At 40.4% G+C, this 21,101-nt stretch overlaps 1 protein-coding gene across 3 annotated transcripts in view; it reads left to right on the top strand.

The window, feature by feature from the left end:
* Positions 1 to 19,260, top strand: part of LOC119646887 (transmembrane protein 268) — a 53,311-nt gene extending 34,051 nt beyond the window's left edge. The window contains exons 5-6 of one of the 3 annotated variants that reach the window (XM_038047523.1): positions 5,861 to 6,020; positions 19,112 to 19,260. In XM_038047523.1, the coding sequence (XP_037903451.1) occupies positions 5,861 to 6,020; positions 19,112 to 19,170 (219 nt within the window). In that variant the 3' untranslated portion in view covers positions 19,171 to 19,260. The other 2 variants (XM_038047520.1, XM_038047522.1) reach the window with 2 other exon arrangements.
* The last annotated feature ends 1,841 nt before the right edge of the window (positions 19,261 to 21,101 follow it).

Below are 21,101 nucleotides of genomic sequence, written 5' to 3'. Positions count from 1 at the left end.
CAATTGATTTTGGGGGAAGGGATATTCCCATTGATACCCATACTCCACCAAAAAAATAACCTCTTACAGTTTGATGTGTGAGCAATTTAATCTAGCTCACGGTACCACTCTCGCCTAGACAAAGCAAATGATGAATAAATGGAATCCGCTTATTGGTGAGGACCGGATCCGGATCCGGATCATTATTGTATCTAGGGGTGGAATATTTCTTTTCTCTTGGAACTAAGCTCTACCAAAACGCAGTACGATATTCGTCAGTTTGGTCAAGTAATGGCCGAAACACAATTCCGCTGCGTCCGGCACGCAGATGAGAGAAGCTGTGGCCGGCGCGCAGCTTCAATCTAAAATGAAGATTTAAGATCGGCAAAGATCGCTCCACGTCGGTAAGGTTCGGTTTGATGACAGATTACAGCCGTTTGTAGTATGGCGGCGCTTATCGTTTTCGGCTGTTACATTTGAATGGGAATAATTAGCATGATTTCGTTTAGGAATTATCCGCGCATAAATTCGCGGCATTGCAAATAATATTCACGTGTATGCTATTATCCAATGCATCTTGCTACTGGTTTGACTGCGCCGTCCGCTTTCGAAGCAACCGTCATCATAATTATGTTGAATTGTCCACGTTTCAAGAACTTGTAAAAGAAATTACAAATAATGCAATTAAAGTTTATACATATTGGCCGACGCAGATAGTTGTCTACAGGATTCTACAGTGAGTCCTAGGGGGTTTTACGTGAGTACCTGTCAGGAGACTTAATCCCACGGTCTTCTTAAGACACGGATTGATTTTGTGACCACATTCAGAGCCCTGCTGTGACAAGCAACAACGGTACTAGTCAATACCAAGTGCATGGCTCAACATTCATACTGGTGGATGCAAGACCTACCTAAATCTCTACCGAACTAAGGAGTACGGCACCCGTGTTGAAAGGCAATACCACGCTGAGACCCGAAGGTCTCTATTCGCTTGAACGCAACCACAACAACCATGAAGCTCCCACTAGGAGGCCAATCGCAAACAACCGAGCTGAACGCACAGACAACATGAATTCTCCTAAAGTTTGTGAGTCCAGGGGCTATCCCGGTTCCCATGGTACCAGTATACCGCTGGTAAGATTTCGTGACCGATTGCCACTTCAGATGAGTCCCCGTGCAGACTCGAGTTTGATCGCCCTGATTAGGCCTTTGGAGCATTAGCCTACTACATCACGGCCGGCAAGCTAATGCGATACAGCCTCCCCCAGTGCCACCACTATGGAGGTTCTCCTCGGCCACTTGGTTTTGGTTCGGCCGACAGGGTTGCCGCCCCGTCTTCCTCGCAGCCACCTCTGAGCACCTACAGGATTCTACAATATATTATGCAAAGCTTACGTCGACCATTTCGCAGGTAATAAACTCATTAGATCAGGGAAAAACTCGAGTTTTCACCTTTTAAAACCTGGCTATTCGAGCGAAAGACTCACTTTTATTACCAACCCCTAATGCCATATAAAATCCTGTAAAGTGGTGTACAAAGATTTTACGAGTTTGCCTCGAATTCTTCACAATTACAAGTTATTCACATAATTAGGTATCGATACATGAAAACAATTAAAAAGCAATTGGGATATTCAATTTGGCTTAGATATTAATTTGTAATTTCTTTTCAAAGTTCTTAAAACGTTGACAATTCAACATAATTATATTGACGAGTACTGCGCGTTTTGCTTCCCAAGCGGGCGGCGCAGTCAAACCAGTAACAAGATGCATTCGGTAATAGCATAAACGTGAATATTATTTGCAATGTCGCGAATTTGTGCGCGGATAAAGTACGTTCATGCATTTATTATGTTAATTCAATCATGCAATTGACGCCGCCAAGAGTGTACTTAACTCCGGCTTAAATTCAATTTTTATGAATGGAAGATTCGGAAATAATGCTAGTGACATTCCTAATTGGCACTTGGAATTCAATTAGGGGCTACGACAGTTTCCTAAACGAATTCATGGCAATTAATCCCATTCAAATGTAACAGCTGAAAACGAAAAGTGCCGCCATATTGCAAATGACGGAAAAAACTCGCTCTAACGCAACGCAAGAGTGCGATTTTCCGAACTTTTCTGCATGCCGCATTGCGCACTGCACTTTTTGTATATTGCCTCATACAAGTACGGGTAATGAACTTCATTTGACGGCTCTCTCATTGCTGACGGACGCAGTCACTCCGCTGTTGTGTTTAGGCCATAATTCGTCTTCGGTCTAAGAGGGCGTATCAAATATAAACGGGACTGATTTGTTAAAAGTTATCCTGTTTATTTTATTTCATTTACAAAAGTGTTTTACTTTTCTACATGCTTTCCTGCCAAGAAACTGCATTTTTCCCATGGAATTGCGAATTTTTGGATCCCTTCGTCATAAAATTTGTTTGGGCTTTCTTGAAGCCACTGACGCACGAACGCCTTTACTGCCGCGTCATCGCTTTCCTCCAAGTGCTTTTTTTGGGACCCCAAAAGATGGAAATCGCAAGGAGACAGGTTTGGACTGTACTTAGGGTGTTCTAAGGTGACCCAATCAAAGGAGTCCAATTGTTGTTTCGTTGCGTTGGCGATGTGAAGCCTTGCGTTGTCATGAAGAGCAAAGACTTACTTTTTCACCGAATTGCCAATTTCGCGGCATCCAGCATTTGGCAGTAATACTGTACATTAATAGTACGTCGATCATGGAGAAAATCGAGATGAATAACATCTTCCCGATAAAAAAACAGTTGCCATTACCTTATCGGCTGACGATGTCACCTTACTCTTCATTGGCGTCCTCTCGCCACTCTTGTTCCACTTCATACTGGTGTGTTTCGACTCAAATGCACTCAAGTTTCATCACAGGTACCTATTCTATCGAAAAACGCATTTGCCTCTTGCTGGAATCCTCCAGCCGCTCGAAATTTCAAGTCATCTGTCAGGATTTTTTTGGACTCAGATTCTCGACTTCCTCACGCCTTCCAAAGAATTCCTTATGCCAGGCAATGAAAGCAAGCGTTTTTTGCACTTCCTGTAATACGAAACGTCAAACCTTCAAACCAGTGTAAAAACGAGACTGAGTGCTCACAAACGTGTGGATGTGTCGCAAATACTTTCGACAAATTCCTTTTGATGTGTGCCAAAAAACCGACTCTCGATCGGATCGGCAAGCGCTTACAAACCTACCCAAATCAAGCAAAACACCTTATCCACACGTTTGCATTTACGAGAGTTTGTTAAGGTTTGGCAAGCATGCGGACACGCAATAAAGAATAACAACGTTTATTTGATCAATAATTGTAATATTAAAAACTTTTGCAACAAATGCTCGAAACTTATTCTTGGGTCTCAATACATTTACGAAGTCGCTTACGGAAATGACCAATGAAGCTCGCACACCCTTCCTCCGTAATATAATATCGTGACATATCATGTAGTTATGTCTTTTTCTTCTAGGATGAACTAGTTAGAGTAATCCATCGGGTTAAGATTCGTCGGGGTCAGTGGCCAATCGTTCTCCCTATTCGCAGACGGTGTTTGTTATTGGCCTGAATGTGTCGGAGCCAGGCTCCTTTGAAGCATAAATCCGTAGATGAGTGGCTCACGGCTTCAGAACGTCCCGTAAAACCCGATGTTGAAAACTGTCTTCATTGATCTTTATTTTTCTTTCATTGACGACCAGCATCGTTTTCTCAGTGGTGCAGATTTTGGCTTAAACCATCTTCGAGGCTGGACAATGGTCACGGCCATGGATTTTCGCAGCCGGAGCCTTCTGCTGGTTCTAGTTGAACAATTTTCGATCCTCAATAGTGAAATTTTGATTCTTGTTGGGGACAAGCACCTTCGACAAGCGAACATCATCGAACAGACGAATCCTTCAGCAGCTCATCTTCAGTTTTTTTTTGGTTATGTTTCGGGAGCTATCCTCGCTAATACGGACCTCCTTTGCCACTTCATATTTCCTTTAATTCGGCATCTTTTTCGGAGCCGTGGGTAGTTGGACGACCGCTCCGGGGACGGTCCGCAGTCATTCCAGTCTCTGTGAAACATTTTATAGCTCTTATAGACATTCATTGGTTTGATACCAGTCGTTTGAACACGTTGACTAGGACATAACGTAAGCACATCTGAAATAAATAACTACAGGAGGACTTCAGACATGGCAAAATACAAAATTATCAGAACTTTTTACGCATCCTGTATATGCTCGAAACGTTTTAATATATTCAGTGATTATAGTAAATGTCCTTTTTCACAGTTGAGGATCTACAAAAATTTGTTTTGGACCCCAAACAGCATGAGTATTACTATTATTTATAGCTTTCTCCTTCCATGTTATTATAAATGTTGTTTAGTTAAAATTCCGATAAGGTAGGGACTTATTAGGTCCTCTTGCATTGCTATCGTATTCTTTAACCTCCTTCATTGTAATTGACTCATTTCTAACTAATAAATATTGGATTGGGGAAAAAAGTAATGTCGTATTTGTCATCGAATTTTAACGCTTTATTTAACATACTTAGAATCATCCGATTTAAATCAAATATGCGCCGTTTTGTTCGCAAGCTTATTGCCATTTAGAAGGTAACTCCACTATCCCCCTCTTATTAAACCCCCGCCCCCCTCCTCCATATTTGCAAAAAAACTCAGACAGCCCGTTTTTGCAAGCCTCTTTTGAGGCCAACTTAGTAGCAACAAAAGTGTTTTGCATGGACCGGAAGAGATGGTAATCACTTGGTGCCAGGTCCGGACTATACGGTGGGTGCGATAGGACACCCCATCCGAGCTCCCGTAGCTTCTGGCGAGTCATCAAAGATGTGTGAGACCGAGCGTTGTCCTGGTGGCACAGAACACCATTCCTATTGACCAATCCTGGCCGCTTCTGGTCAATCGTCTGCTTCAAACGATCGAGTTGCTCACAGTAGAGGACCGAATTGAGGGTCTGCCTATAGTTGAGCAGCTCATAGTGAATAACTCCCTTCCAATCCCACCAAACACACAGCAAAACCTTCCTGGCCGTCAATCCGGGCTTGGCGATGGTTTGGGCCAGCTCGCCCGACTTCGACCAAGATCTTTTTCGCTTGAGATTTTCGTATGTGAAAATGGGTCGAATTCATTCCGTTTCAGCAGTACATCGCAGGCGTTGATTCGGTCCAAGAAATTTTTTGGGTCAACTCGTGTGGCACCCAAACATCCAGCATTTTTTTGGAATCCAATCTTCTGCAAATGGTTCCAAACGGTTTTACGGTCCTTACCCAGTTCCTGGCCAATCGAGCGAATGCTCACATGCCGGTCTACTTGGATAATTTTGACGATTTTATTGGTTTCTACAACGATTGGCCTACCAGTACGGAGTGTATCTTCGACATCCACTACACCAGAACGGAACCGATCAAACCAACGCTGTTCTGTGCGAATCGTTACAGTATCGGACCCATAAACTTCACAAATTTTTTTGGCCGCCTTCATTGCATTTTTACCTCTCAGGTAGTGAAAATGTAAAATATGACGAATTTCTTGCTTGGTGGACTCCATCTTTGACGCGCTATAACTTGAAACTGAAACGTACGATCATAAAACTGTCATAGAGACACCTGTAGCCCAGATTGTAGTCTTCTTCGCCGTATAGTATGACCCGATGCGATAAGTACAAGACAATATATGTTTAAGTATCGCCATCTATTGACAAAATACGACATTACTTTTCCCCTAACCTAATATATATGTATATAATAAAAGTCCCAATGTTACCAACACTTTATAGAATTTTTCAAACTTTACCAAGAAATAATGAAAATAAACTTTTTGGTATTTGAACTGATGATTTTTAAACAAAAATATTTGCTTTCGTGGTTTGCAGGAAAGAGGTTTACTTCTATATTTACGTTACGGATCACGATGGGGCAATGAAATTGTACGTGGAGTAGGAGAAGTATCAATAACAGAACCGGCCCGGCATTGTGCCAATTCCATATGTCCATGCCAATATATAGAACGTCATATATCGTGCAAACCACGAGGCAAGTCGAAATTTAATCTAATTTATTGGGTGTTGGCTTCTGAACGCTATGAACATTAACAATCAAATTATGGAATAATCTCGTGTGTTTGTAAACAATGAAAACACAAGTAACTAACTCTATTGCTTCAAGATATTTTGCTCTTTAAATATAGAGAATACAGCAAAATGGAGGAAAATGGGAGAGTCTTGTTTGTATAATGTTCATTGTACCTTTTATGAATCTATACTGTCCCTTATTTATGTCTACATTGATTTTTTCATTTTCTATCTCTTGTGTACATTTTTCTGGGTCTTATTTGGTAGCCTTAAGCTTGCACTTTTTCTCGAATGCTAGCACTAACGTCTCGCTATTTACCAATCATTGGCTATAGCTAATTTGCTTGTCACACTGAAATTCTGCATGCGTTCTTATCTAGCTTAGAATAATATTGAATTAGTAAACAGTGCCTCGATTTGAGCTTAGGAATTATAATGGATTACAATAGTAAAGATAACATAATGTTACCAGTTATACTATTAAATTTTAATGCAGAGTATTTCATAGGAGGAAAGATACTTAACACAAACGAGAATTGTACTTATTTTATGGTATTTGTTTCCCATTTGAGAAAACTATTAAGTTGTTGCAAATGAAATGGCCGTTTTGCTACTAAAATTTGAAACGAATGTAAAGCTTACAAAAATTTATTTATTTAATCAAAATAGGTGCCAGTCAATTCAAAACACTTCTCCCAGCGAAATTCAAGAGCATGTATGCCAGTTTCGTAGAAGTCCAACTCCTCCTCCGGTGTTGATAAATTCGTTGAACGCAATTTTGACAGCCTCTTCGTTTCTAAATTGTTTTTGCGCCAAAAAATGATCCAAATGCTTAAAAAAGTGGTAGTCGATTGACGAAAGGTCCGGTGAATATGATGGATGAGGCCGAGCCTCATACTGCAATTCGTTCAATTTTTGACCGTTGTTCTGGATACATGAGGTCGTGCATTGTCGTGAAGGAGTATCACACCATCTCTGTTGACCAATCTCGGCCGTTGAATACGCAATTTTTGGTGCATTTCCTCGAGTTGGGCACAGTATTTCTGTATTTCTCCAAGTGCCAAAAAAAAATAGTGGATAACTCCAGCTGTAGACCACCAGTCACAGTCACCATTACCTTCTTCGGATGGAGGCTCGGTTTCGGCATATGCTTCGATGGCTCATCAGGATCTAGCCATTGTGCTGATCGGCGACGATTGTCGTATAATATCCACTTTTCATCACATGTCACTATTCTGTGCAAAAAAGATCGCTTCTGTTGCAAGTGAGTAAAGAACTGCAAATCTCCATTCGAAGCGCCTGGTTTTGCTCCGTAAGGGCTTGCGGAACTCATTTGTCGAGGTTTTTAACTTTCCCAAGTTGTTGCAAGTGCCGGGAAACTGTCGAATATTGTACGCCTAGTTTCTCTGCAATGTCTCTCACAGACCGACGTGTGTCGGATTCGACTAACAAACGCAGCTCGTCGTTGTCAATCGATGGTCCTGGATGTCCACGTGGCTCACTTTGAAGGTTTACGTAGCCTGACCGGAATTTTTCGAACCACTGCCGTGTGGTTCGTTCGCTTACCGTATCAGCTTCAAATGCGCTGTTAATGTTCTTGGTCGCCTCCGCTGCTTTATGACCGAGTTTGAATTCATACAGAAAAAGTATACGTTCTTGGCTCTTTTCCATCGTTTTTTTTTTTCCTTTCTATTCCCTGTTATCCCAACGATGGTCGAAACTGAAATGACTCCTTGATTAAATGCAGGAGTATTGATACTTTATTGTCCGACACCAAAAGCGCCAACTGGTGGTAGTTTGATAAAGCAAAATCGCAATTAACTTCACTTGATTATCAAATCAGCCATTTCATGTGCAACAACCTAATAAGATTCTCAAAAAGTATTTTAAGAAAATCACAGTAATTATCACATAGATTGAAAGAATACGGAAAATTTACAGAATCTCGGGTCAGAAAGAAAATGAAAAAATTTAAAAAAGTACCTGATATTAATTGGAATTGCACAGACCTCAAAAATCGCCTCTGTGCTGTAGAATTCAACCGTAGTTACTTTTTCAATAACTTAAGGGGGTGATCTCGTGTGAAGGCCGTTTTTTTTTTTGGCTTTTTTAGAAATTTTTTTGTGAAAAACTGGACAAAGATACAAATACGAATTTTTCACCATAGATTTACTAATATCTTGAGCGTGCATAGTAATTTTTTCACCTCGATCGCATAGTTGGTTATTGAAATACAGGGCAGTTTATACACCCATCTCCAAAAAAAGGTGTTTGTCTGCTGCCACGCTAGAGGGCGCTGTGATCATCTTGAAGAAAAAAAAAAGTAAACGGAATTTTAACGTAAAGACTTAACTACAGGCCGCAAACTAGGATTATTAAAAAATATTAAAAGCTAAATTTTTAATGCCGTGTTAAACTTTTTTTTTTGCGAATTTTGGTGATTTTTCACGGCTTCTTCAATGAACAAAAAAAAACTGCTGAACGAATCGCAATTATCCTAGTTTGTGGACCGTAGAAATATGTTCTGAATAGGTCCTGAAAATTTCAAAGAATTTAGTTAGATAGATTTTGGGCTATGGTGGCAGCCGATTTTCAACATGCAGTTTCGATAAAAACGCATTTAAAAAGTAGAATGCGATTTTTAGCCATAAAACCTTAACTGACCATTAATCTGCTATACCTAGTCCATAAACCTTAGGTTTCTTGAAGATACACATGTGCGGCCTTGGCTTCAATTCTTGTCCTTTTAGCGAAGTCATTCGAACGTCATTCGGATCGATAAATACCAGCTTTATTACGGCGATCGACATAAATCTGGCATGTAACTTATCACGTGTTTAACACTATAATTTCCGAGCGACTTTGAATATCAGAAAATCAGTTTGCCCATATATTCTACACTATAACTAGATACAATTGATACCAACAAAAAAAAAATTCGATTCGGCGAATTCGACACACGGGATGACCCCCTTAAACGGGAGAATTAAACTTTAACCATCACAATCCTGACCACTATCCCACACCACTGTATACCACTTGGCCAAAAAGCAAAACACTACAACAACATACCATGCAAATAATTGATAAAAGTTAATTTTTAGGACATCTATTACGATTTTTAATAGGAGATAGCCCCTTTGATTTGATCGTTACCCTGTGGTAAAAGCAAACAATATCAAATAAAAAGTCTTCAAAAGAGTTTAGTAAAACACAGCCATAAACGTTATACATAAACTTGAAAACAACACATATTTACGTGTGCTCATGAATTTGAAATTGACAATAAAAATTAGATAAACGGTTCAGAACCTTCTGAATGTACTTAAAATTAAAATACCAAGTTTCCACTTAAAATTGTGATATTAAATCCAAACATTCCGTCTAAATGCATTCAAGCGAGAGTAAAGTAGATTTTTTCAATAGGATATTTAGACAATTTGTACATTCCATTGAATTGCCCCACTCGAAAGTCGAAAATGTGAAAGTAGAAGTCAATATAAAACTTATACTATGTATTTATCTAGTTAGGAGTAACAATCCGTCCATAAAACAGCATTGAATTGTTAAATAGATATCTATGAATATTATAAAACCTTTTTATTTGTTCCTCGTTCTAAAAACACCTTTTGGGGGGAATTCACAAAAATTATATATTTTATTATTTACACAAAATGTATTGAATACAAAACTATTGAAAATAAATCCTAATATATTTACCTTGGTAAGTTCAACTGTTATTTTGTGAAAAGATGCGGTTTCATTTTGTGTGCTCAGAATTTATATATGTTCGACTCTGTTTCATTGTTAACATTTGGGACAACTACAAATGGTGACCGGTCTGTGTGAGATTATGTCAATGATCTAAAATGTTCAATAAGTTCATCGTTTTGTCTTTCTCTGTTTGATGTGACATCGAAATTGATACATTTAAAAGCAATTTGCTTCACCTGCGTGATATAAAAACTGAGACTGCGAGCTATCATATAAGTTCAATTGTCTATGGTCAACGTCAGCCGCGAATGTGAAACGAAAATTCATTTTTATTATTTTCCTTTGCAGCATTATAATTGATGTCAAGCTTTGGGCCCCTCAATAATAGCATTCACTTTGTAGTCTAAAAGGTATCTTTGCCGAACGTCGGTGCTAGTTTTTGAAAATTTCAGATGCCTCTCCCCTCTCATAACACATCGTTCAATAAGTCCCGGGACTAACTATGAAAACAACATTTTATCGACAAAAATTTTTATTATTCATCAACATAATCTCCTTCAAGTGTAATACAATCATTCCAATGCTTCTCTAACTTTTCAATGCCATGTTTGTAGAACGATTTGTCTTTTGACTCAAAATGAGCCTCAGTAGCAGCGATCACCTCCTCATTTGAGCCAAATCTTTTTCCCTGGAGCATCTTTTTGAGATCCGCAAAGAACCAGTAGTCGCTGGGGGCCAGATCCGGCGAGTACGGAGGAAGAGGAAGCAGTTGGAAGCCTAATTCGTTGAATTTGGTCATCGTTTTGATTGACTTGCGGCACGGTGCGTTGTCTTGATGAAAGATGACTTTCCTCTTCTTCATGTGTGGGCGTTTTTTCGCTATTTCGGCCTTCAAACGATCCAATAACACCATGTAGTAGTCGCTATTGATGGTTTTTCCTTTTTCGAAGTAGTCAATGAAAATTATACCATTCGCATCCCAGAATACGGACGCCATCACTTTGGTGGTCGACTGTTGTGTTTTTGCACGCTTCGGGCGGCTTTCACCGGTCGTACGCCATTCAGCTGACTGCCGACGTGACTCCGGAGTGAAATGGTGAATCCATGTTTCGTCCACTGTCACATATCGACGCAAAAAATCCTGTTTATTGCGAGTAAACAGTGCCAAACAGCTCTCCGAATCATTGATACGTTGTTGCTTTTGTTCCATTGTGAGCAAACGCGGCACCCATTTGGAAAAAAACCTTTTTCATAGCCAATTTTTGGTGCAAAATAGTAAATGTACTATCAGTTGATATGTTCACCATCTTAGCTATCTCGCGCACTTTCATTTTGCGGTCACTCATCACGATTTGAATACTTGCTTGGTGTTTTCGGGAGTTACTGCCTCATTTGGCCGACCCGAACGTTCCTCATCATTTGTATCAGCACGACCGCGTTTCAAGTCAGCATACCACCGACAAATGGTTGTTGTCGACGGAGTAGAGTCCGGATAACGTTTTTCAAGCCATTGCTGAGCTTGAACAGTGTTTTTTCCCATTAGAAAACAATGTTTTATCAACACACGAACTCGTTTTGGTCCATTTTTTCACGATTGCAAAGGTAGCGTCACTTTAACCACTATAGCTTTCTTGGTTATGTTTCGAATTACATCAAATTTTGACACATCTTATCTGAAGGTTGGTACTTCCGAACCTTGGTATATAAATGGCATTAAAATAGGATTGAATCTAGAAACAGAGTTCAATCAGTTTCTACATTTCTGAACGATTTTTGAAATGGTCAAGGGACTGCTCGACGCCTTCGATGCAGCTTGAATATCACCACTGACTGCGATGCGCCTGCCCTTCAACCGCTTGCCAAACACATTGGTTGCCACCCTTAAGATCGAATACAATTCAGTCTGAAAAAAATGTTGCATATTGTCCCAAGGGGAAAGCCCACTTCTCGTTTTTACTCGAGAGTCATGTGAGAACATATAAGGTAGCTTAAGTACTGAGGAAGAGAGTAAGTAGCTTTCGAAATACGTATTTACTATCTATTAAAATATATTGTAGTAGAAGCAAGCTACCTAGTTTTATTTTTTTTAAATGGCATTATTAACACCGTCTCTACGCTAGCCCCGGGGCTTATTGAACGATGTGTTACTTTGTAATGATACGCATATAATGCCTGAAACTATATGAACTGCATTCATAAAGTAAATACTTGCTTACAATGCTATAAGTCTTTTTCAGGTTTAGTGGCGAACCAACCTGTTCTACCAGCTGCATAAATTGCAATAACGCCCGCGCTTGGTTAGAAAAAGTATTCGAAAAGAAAGCCGGACGAGTGAAAATCTAAGCGTGTTTAGTGAATAATCAGAGCGCAAAATCTTAATTTTCAAAAGTCAGCTACCATATCCCAGATACCTTGGCTAACTAAACACCCAGCTATAAGTATATCATTATCAACTGCCAAAAACCGGTGTCTAGTCTAGGCCGGCCTTAGTAAGGAGCTCCAGGCATTGCGGATTTGCGCCGAGGTCAACCAACTCGACATCCCTTTAAAGCTGTCTGGCGTCCTGGTTTACCCCATCGTTCCATCTAAGGAAGTTCTTCACACATTTTCTTTTTTTACCATAGGTCTTCCTCTTTTCTTTAGCTTTTGTCTCGATCACAGGTGGGGTCTGCTTGTCATGACTGGTTGCGCCATTTTGTTCTGTCAAAGACCTGATTTGCTTTGGTAGCTTACCACCACCTTCGAAGTTTAAAACAATCTTGTCAAGTGAGTTCTCGTTACCGCGAATTACGTGACCATACACTATCAAAGACGGCTCATTGGCAATTTTTCCACGATCGGTGCATCCCCATATCGATCGTGAATATCCTCATTTCGGAAGGGGTGAAGGCGTGTTATACCACTAGTCCAACGTAACATTTTCGTCTCCATTCCGGCGAGACGCTGTTCATTGTCTTTTATAGTCGGTCAACACTCAGAACCATAGAGGACGACAGGGCGGACGACACTGCGGTAAAGTTTAGATTTGAGACGTTCGTTGACATTTCGATCTCAAAAACACTAGTTGTGGAACGCCACTTCATCCACGTTGCATTAATGTGTGAAATAATTTCATAACACTGTTCTTCATCTGAGATACTTAAATCGCTCAGTTCTGGGCAAATCACTGTCATTGACTGTGATAGTGTCTGAATTCAGATTCAATTCGAGACCGTCTTGGATGAGGCCCATTTTTGAACAAGTTGCTCTAGATCAGTTTTGCTATGAGAGGCCTAGAAAACATCATCGTCATAAATCACAGAGTATAGGGCCCTGGACGTTGGATTTTCCGTCTGACATTGTTCATAACAAGGACAAAAAGGGTAGTGCGGCACTTCCTTGATGAACACCGAACGGTTTTGAAATACTCGTCACTTTTCGAATTTTACTTTTCGGATTAATGTAAAGCAATTTAGCCCAGCATACGAGTTCTTCTAGGACCAGGTTTTGTCGTTGAACATACTAGATGAATTCGTGTGGCACACGGTCAAACGTCTTATCTAGATCCAAAAATGTGCAATGTAAAGAACGATGAATGATGTCGCGGATACGGTTGTCATGCCTTCAAAACTTCTCATGGTATGGAGGGGGACGGTAATTTGTAAATTCTACTGGACTCTCTATCTTTTTCCATATTGGCGCTGACAGGTGGATTTGCTCTAAATGTCGGCAATGCTTGTGGAAGGGGAGGATGTACAAAATCTCCACGAAATATTCTCGAATTCGTTGAAATCTTCACGAAATATTCTCGTCATCTATCCATTGCAGTTCGTCGGTCGGTAAAGCAAACCACCGTACTTGTTATTAACGTAGCCAAAGAAGATATCCTGTGTGCGTTGGTGTTGACTTTTGACAGATCTCTCTCACCATCCCGAGTGTCTAGTTTATCGTAAAGATCTTTGTAATGGACCGCTCAGGTGACAGTGATCATTTCCTTTGGTTCCCGGTTGGCATTCTTCTAAACTTGCCAGTTGGCCAACGTTTTATCGTCGAAAAACTTGTGGTAAAGACATTTTTTCTCACGGACCTTCGATTGGACATCGTCATTCCAAAGCCAAGAGATAGGTTTAAGGACCGCTTAGCTAACTTGGTAATCACCAGGGTTGCATAGGTCGCTTTGTGAATCGTGTTTTTTAACTTGGTTCCATGATTGTTCATTCTTCATTCATAATAGTTGATAATTGCATAGGTTATTTCTTCGTTTTTCTCACGAAATCGCGACCATTTGAGTGTATATTGGCTCCCTTATACGTTTTGACATTCATCAAGGGCAAAACTTAGTGTAGTTTTAATACCACGTGGTCAATTTGGTCCTGTTTGAAGAAACCTACGTTTGCTTGTGGATGCCTTTTTGTAGAAACCAAGTACTTCAAACGACCATTTCGTTTGACTTAGTTGACTGATAAAACACTGAAGAAGGGGACAGTTGGTCCCTGAGATACGTATTTGTATACAGTACAAAATACTTTTCGTCAATAAAAAGGAAAATATCATCATTGGATATTGCTCTATAATTTGATCTCCTTTGCGCAACTGACTCTCTCGCTCTTGAAGCTATACAATGCAAATTCACCCGATCCTTTTTTAAATGGCAATTCTCAATCCCTTACCTGCACGAACATCGAATTTGATATGTATACTCTTTTCAAGATCTGTAAGCTCGACAGCTGCTTTCATTCTCCACTCCCGAAATCTTGGTCCTAGAATGCCCTTCAAATTAGTTCCTTTGGCTTTGTCTCTCTTCTTAATATTAAGCGAAGATCAAGTTACTTGCTTACTCCGCCCTCTGAGGATAATATGTACTTGGAAATTCTCTTTACTGTGCATTGTTCCTTCCAATAATCTAAAATCTAAATAACCAGATATATATAAGATTTAAAAATCACGGAAAATGCTTACAAGAGGTCACTGCAATTTATACAACATACCATAATGCCACATCTTATTGAATACCATTTCAGTTAGATTCGTGATCCTGTGTTCTTGCCCAAATCATCATTATCATCACCCGTCACCGAGATAGGCCTGCCTTAACAAGGAACTCCAGACATCCCGGTTGCCTCGAGATCCACCAATTCAATATTCCTTTCTGGCGTCCTGACCTACGCCATCGCCCATTTGAGGCAGGATCTGCCTCGTCTTCTTTTTCTACCATAGATATTGCCCTTATAGACTTTCCGGAATGGATTATCCGCTTCCATAAGGATTAAGTGACCCGCTCATGCTCACAACTTGTTGAGCCGGGGGCCAAAAATTCTTCGGAGTCTTCTTCTGTCAAGCGCGGAAAAGAGTTCGCAATTTTTTCTTGCTAAGAAGTCTCCGAGGAATACATGAGGACTGGCAATTGTACAGTAAGAGCTTTGACTCTTTGGTGAGACGTTTCGAGCTGGCCAGTTCCTGTAAGCTGAAAGAGACTCTGCTGGCTGTCAACAACCGTGCGCGGATTTCATCGTCGTAGCTGTTATTGGTTGTGGTTTTCGACCCTAGCTGGTGTAAATTATCAAAGGTCTCAAAGTTGTAAGTTACAGTTTCGTCCAGGGCAGAGGCAGCTCATCAGACGCTGCCTCACCTCTGCCCTGAGAGCAGCGCAGCGGGATCCCTCGGTTCTCAAACAACAGTCTAGTTTATTGTTCTCGTTTGACCAATGCGATTGTTATTGGTTGTTTGGTTTTTGGTCCTGACGGTGCTACCATATATTTAGTCTTACCTTCATTGATGTGCAGCCTAAGATCTCGTACCGTCTGCGGAATCTGGACTGGATGAAGACAGTTTGTACATCTCTGGTCGTTCTTCCTATGATGTCGATATCATCAACAGAGGCTAGTAGTTGTGTGGGCTTAAAGATGATGGTGCCTCTCGTATTTACCTCAGCATCACGGATCACTTTTTCGAGGGCCAATTTAAAAAAGGGTGTACGATAGGGTGTTTCCTTGTTTGAGAGCGTTGTTGATGTCGAATGGTCTCGAGATTGATCTTGCTGCTTTTATCTGGCTTTGCAAATTGGTCAGCTTCAAGCTATTACTCCTACCAATTTCGTCAGGACACTGAATTCTCTCATGGCCGTGTACAATTTTACACTGGCTATACTATCATAGGCGGCCTTGAAGTCGATGAAAAGATGGTGCAACTGATGTCCACATTCCAACAGTTTTTTCCATCGTTTGCCGAGAAAATCTGATCTGTTGCTGATTTGCCTGGAGTGAAGCCTCTTTGGTATGGGCCAATGATGTTCTGGGCGTATGGGGCTATCCGGCCTAGCAAGATAGCAGAGAATATCTTATAGATCTCTCTAGAATTGCTGCACTGAGTGATATCTCCCTTTTTATGTATGGGACAGATAATGCCTCGTTTCCAGTCGTCAGGCATTGATTCGCTGCCCCACACCTGGAGCATAAGTTGATGAACCACATGGTGTAATTGGTTGGCTCCATATTTAACCAATTCAGCTATCATAGACTCCTTGTGACTTATTTTTTTTTTTAAACCGATGAATTGCACGGACTGTTTCTTCCATGTTTGGTGATGGTAGCATTTGTCCGCCGTTTTCATTTGGTAGGAACTTCAACTCGCCGATATTTTGGTTGTTGAGCGAGTCATCAAAGTAATCAACCCATCGCTCCAATATGCCCATTCTGTAGGAAATCAGATTTCCCTTTTTGTCTCGGCAGGATGAGCATCGAGGTGTGTCCTGCTGCTTTGTGGACACACGCCTGGTGCGGTTGCTCCCGGACTTTTCGAGTTCACAGACCTGTTGGATCACCTAGACTTCCTTTTCTGTCTGTGAAGTCGCTTCTCCGCTCGATAGAGTTCGTGATAAATCTCTGCGCGTACCCGCGTTCTTTGAGAATGCAACATTACTTGGTATGCAGCATTCTTCCGTTCCGTTGATAGTTTACATTCGTCGTCGAACCAGTCGTTCCGACTTTTTTTGCGACTGAGATCAAGTTTGTGGCCGTATCAGAGATAACGTTTTCAAGGTGGTTGTGGGAGTCATCTTTCGATGCTTCATCTCCAGGACCTCTAATGACAGTGGCTATTGCAGCATCTATTTTTACATAATAGGGTGCTACGGGCTGTGTTATTGATGGCTTCAGTGTTAACTCTCACCTGATTGTCAGAGGGGATTCTAGGTGGTGTTGTTGTTCAAGCCCGGAGTACCATGCCAACGAGATAAGGATCCTTGTCTATATTGACCCTTCTATATGTTCTGACAGTCATCAAGGCTGAAAGGTTCATGTATGTTTGCGAACCGCAAGCCAGGTACTTCCAACAACCATTTTCTGTGACACTGCTAATTGAATAATCAGTTCATTATCATGGGTATTCTTATGTAAGCTATGGGAGTTATCGCCTGAATACGGGCTTGGTGCCTACTTGGCTGTTAGAATTTCCAAGTATGACTTTGATATCATACCTGAGACAGGCTTCGAGGGTTCGTTCTACTGGTATCCTTCTCCAATTCTGGAGTTTCCTCTGTCAGAGCGTGAACTTTAAAGAGGCTGATATTTCTAAATTTGCTTCGCAAGCGCAGAGCTCATAGCCTTTTGCTCATGTTTAAAAAAACCAGTTACGGACAAATTTTTGCGGTATCTGGTTTCGATCCACAGTGATTGGTTTAAGTCTCTTCAGAATAAACCTTTCAAACAACTTGGTGGTAGTTGGGGAAGCTATATTGACCGATTTTACTTGGCCTTTTCCTTAGCAAATCGAATCCAGTTCTCATTTTCGTGCTTTATAAATGGGCTTTGTTGTCTACGACTTTTTAGATCCTTCGCAATCGGCCATAGGAAGCGACCTGTGTCTTTTTGTGGTGTCAAATTTGCAGTATATCCACTAAATGGCTCCTTCCTATATTTTTTAAATAAGACTCTCAGCTCGTTTAAGTATCTACTCCTTTCGGGCGTGGGATTTCCTTGCCGAGTTTTTGTCCTCTAGGTTTCTCTGGGATTAGTTCCTTGATTTCTGTAGAGAAAATTGGAAATCAATAACAAGTGCTGTTGTCACGTGCTTCATCCTGAAAGCCTCGAAACATAGATACTAAAGTTTACTTTCCCCTGTTGTTTTTCAATAAGCTGTATCGTGTTGTATGTCTCATCCATGTTCTTGCCCAAGAAAGTTAAATATTTTATGTTTGTCTGCTCTGTGTTTATTGTTCAAACGCAAATTTGCAAACGGAACTCTATCAGATACAAGTGTATGTATGAACAATGAAATATTCTGTTACTGGGAATGTCGTATCATTAATAATTGAAATATTTAATATTTGCAGTATTCTGTTTTAGCTGCTGTGCGTATACCCCGGAGCCAACTTTTCAGTATACTTATAATGATAGTGGATATTTTTAGGTTTTTAAATTGCTAACGTTAGTGATATCATTTATTTTTATATAAGTCTTTTTGTTGATTGTTAATTAATGTTTGATATGAGAGTAAGTTCCAATATGATTAACGTATCGATGAACGGATTTTGAATCTTAAAGGGTGGGAGCTCGAACAAAATGGAGAAAGGGCGAAAAATGAAATCTTTGATTATAAATGACTATTTTACAATATGTTGAAATGGTTGCATAACGGAGATTACTTCATAGTTGTCAACCTTGAATGAGAATATTGAAATTATATTTGCCTTGGAAAAAAGTGATAGAACCTCGTTTAACATTCTACATTTGTAAATATGGCATTATTTGATTTATTTTTTAATGTATTACACTAGCTTTTTGACAATAATTATGTATCATTATACATTAATGCTATAAAATCCGTACGAATATATAGTAATAAGCTTGAACTAATATCCCAATATCGACGTTCCGATTAACTACATCCGTTTCTTTGAAGGATAAAGAAGCTCTTCAGCCGACTTTTTGTCCCCTTGCCTTTGTAAATTTCTTACCGACAAATATAAAAGGCCAAAGGTTCTTTTTTTGGCTTAGACGCAACCGACTGCTCAGAGAATCTTCGAAATATATTAGTTTACTCGAAATAGACATATCTCATCTTCATCTTCCTATATTCGCCGATTCATAAATCCTAACTCAAAATCTTAGTCCCACCTCTTTGCCAAACAGAAATGGCTACTATAGAGACGAATTTCCTTAATTTGATATTATATTACTGATACCCATGTATATATGCACACTAATAATAACTCTACATCACTGGGAGATTTGGTTTTCTCACAATTTTCTCAAAGCTAACATACAACCTTTAACTACTATACACGGGGATAGAGACAGGTACCAACTAAAAAAAAGTTTCAACAATTTAAAGATTTTTCTAAAGGAAAAAATACCCTTTTAGGATACTTTTGCAGTTGCTGTGCATATGTTACCGATCCAACATTCCAGTACAGGTATTAATTAGTGAGTTATTCCCGTGCAAAAATTACCATTTAATTATAAAAGTATCTTTTTAATTTGTGTGAATAAAGTACAATTGAAAAAATTCAAGCTTGTGTTTTGTAATGATTAAGAAATCCAAACGATTTAAATTTCCGTTTCATTCATCAAGTTAGTTTGATTCCTGACCTTGTTATCCTTATCCTTATTCCTGACGTTAACATCAGATTTATCGTGAAAAAGTTTAAAAATAAATTCCGAAATTTGATGAAGAAAGGTAAATTCTATTTAAAATTTAATACCCCACAGCTCTTACATAGCTTCAAGACGAAAATTCAATTATTTGAGAATTTGTACCAAATTTTATGGTGAAGTCCCCAACGTTGAAAACCATAGGTACTCCCCACACCACTTCTGGAACCCGCGTATCATATCATTCTTGAAGGACCAACAATAGACGTAGCTTACAAAAGGACAACAGAAGCTTCCACTTCGCTCTCGCATGAGTCCAATATTAGATGCCAGACTCCACGCAACTACCGAACAACTTCGAACAGTGTTACGACGAGAGTCTAGCGTTGCCACACCTTGGCACCAACATGGCCCCTAAGGTTGCCACCTAACCAAACTCGCGCGAGATAATATATGGAACCGAACCGCACACAATGCTAGCAGTTCGGCGAGATGAGGGCCAGGGTTTTTGAGAACCAAGAATCTCTGTCAGGAGACAGAGATTTTATCACGTATCTTGACTCAATCATCATCAACGGCGCAACAACCGGTATCCGGTCCAGGCCTGCCTTCATAAGGAACTCCAGACATCCTGGTTTTGCGCCGAGCTCCACCAATTTGATATCCCTAAAAGCTGTCTGGCGTTCTGATCTATGCCATCGATCCATCTCAGGCAGGGTCTGCCTCGTTTTTCTTTCTACCATAGATATTGCCCTTATAGACTTTCCGGGTGGGATCATCTTCATCCATACGGATTAAGTGACCCACCCAACGTAACCTATTGAGCCGGATTTTATCCACAACCGGACGGTCATGTTATCGCCCATAGATTTCGTCATTGTGTGGGCTACGGAATCGTCCATCCTCATGTAGGGGGCCAAAAATTCTTCGGAGGATTCTTCTCTCGAACGCGGCCAAGAGTTCGCAATTCTTCTTGCTAAGAACCCAAGTCTCCGAGGAATACATGAGGACTGGCAAAACATAGTCTTGTACAGTAAGAGCTTTGATCCTATGGTGAAACGTTTCGAGTGAACCAGTTTTTGTAAGCTGAAATAGGCTCTGTTTTCCTGCCAACAACCGTGCGCGGATTTCATTGCCACATGTATCAGTTGTGATTTTCAACCCTAGATAGGAGAAATTTTCAACGGTCTCAAAGTTGTAGTCTCCTATCTTCATTGTTTTCGTTTGGCCAGTGCAATTCGATGTTGTTCGTTCTTTCGATTTTGGTTTTGGCGCTAAAGTTGCCACCATGCACTTCATTTTATATAATAATAATAATAATCGTTGGCGCAACAATCCATATTGGATCAGGGCCTTGAAGTGTGTTAGAGCACTTCATTCAAGACCGTAACGGTACACTAGGAGGCAATGTGGTCAGCATTGCGCTCGCCCGAGATTATTACCCTGATTTGACTCAGGTACTCATTCACAGCTGAGTCGACTGGTATCCGACGTCAAATGACGATGCAAATTCCACTGCCACCAGTGAGATTTGAACCGCGACCTTCCGTATGACAGCCTAGTGCTCTAACCACTGAGCTATCCGGACACACATTTTGCCTTGATTAATGTGTAGCTCAAGACCTCGCGCCGCCTGCTCGATCTGCTGTTAAAGAGGACACATAATATGAATGATGTTGAATGGTCTCGAAAGTGATCCTGCTGCTTTTATCTGACCTCGCACGTGGGTCAGCCTAGTCAGTGTTATCAATTTCGTTGGG

The sequence above is a fragment of the Hermetia illucens genome, chromosome 1, assembly GCF_905115235.1.
Source record: "Hermetia illucens chromosome 1, iHerIll2.2.curated.20191125, whole genome shotgun sequence".
NCBI lineage: Eukaryota > Metazoa > Arthropoda > Insecta > Diptera > Stratiomyidae > Hermetia > Hermetia illucens.
Note: the sequence above shows the minus strand (reverse complement) of the source record. Positions and strands in the feature narration are given on the sequence as shown.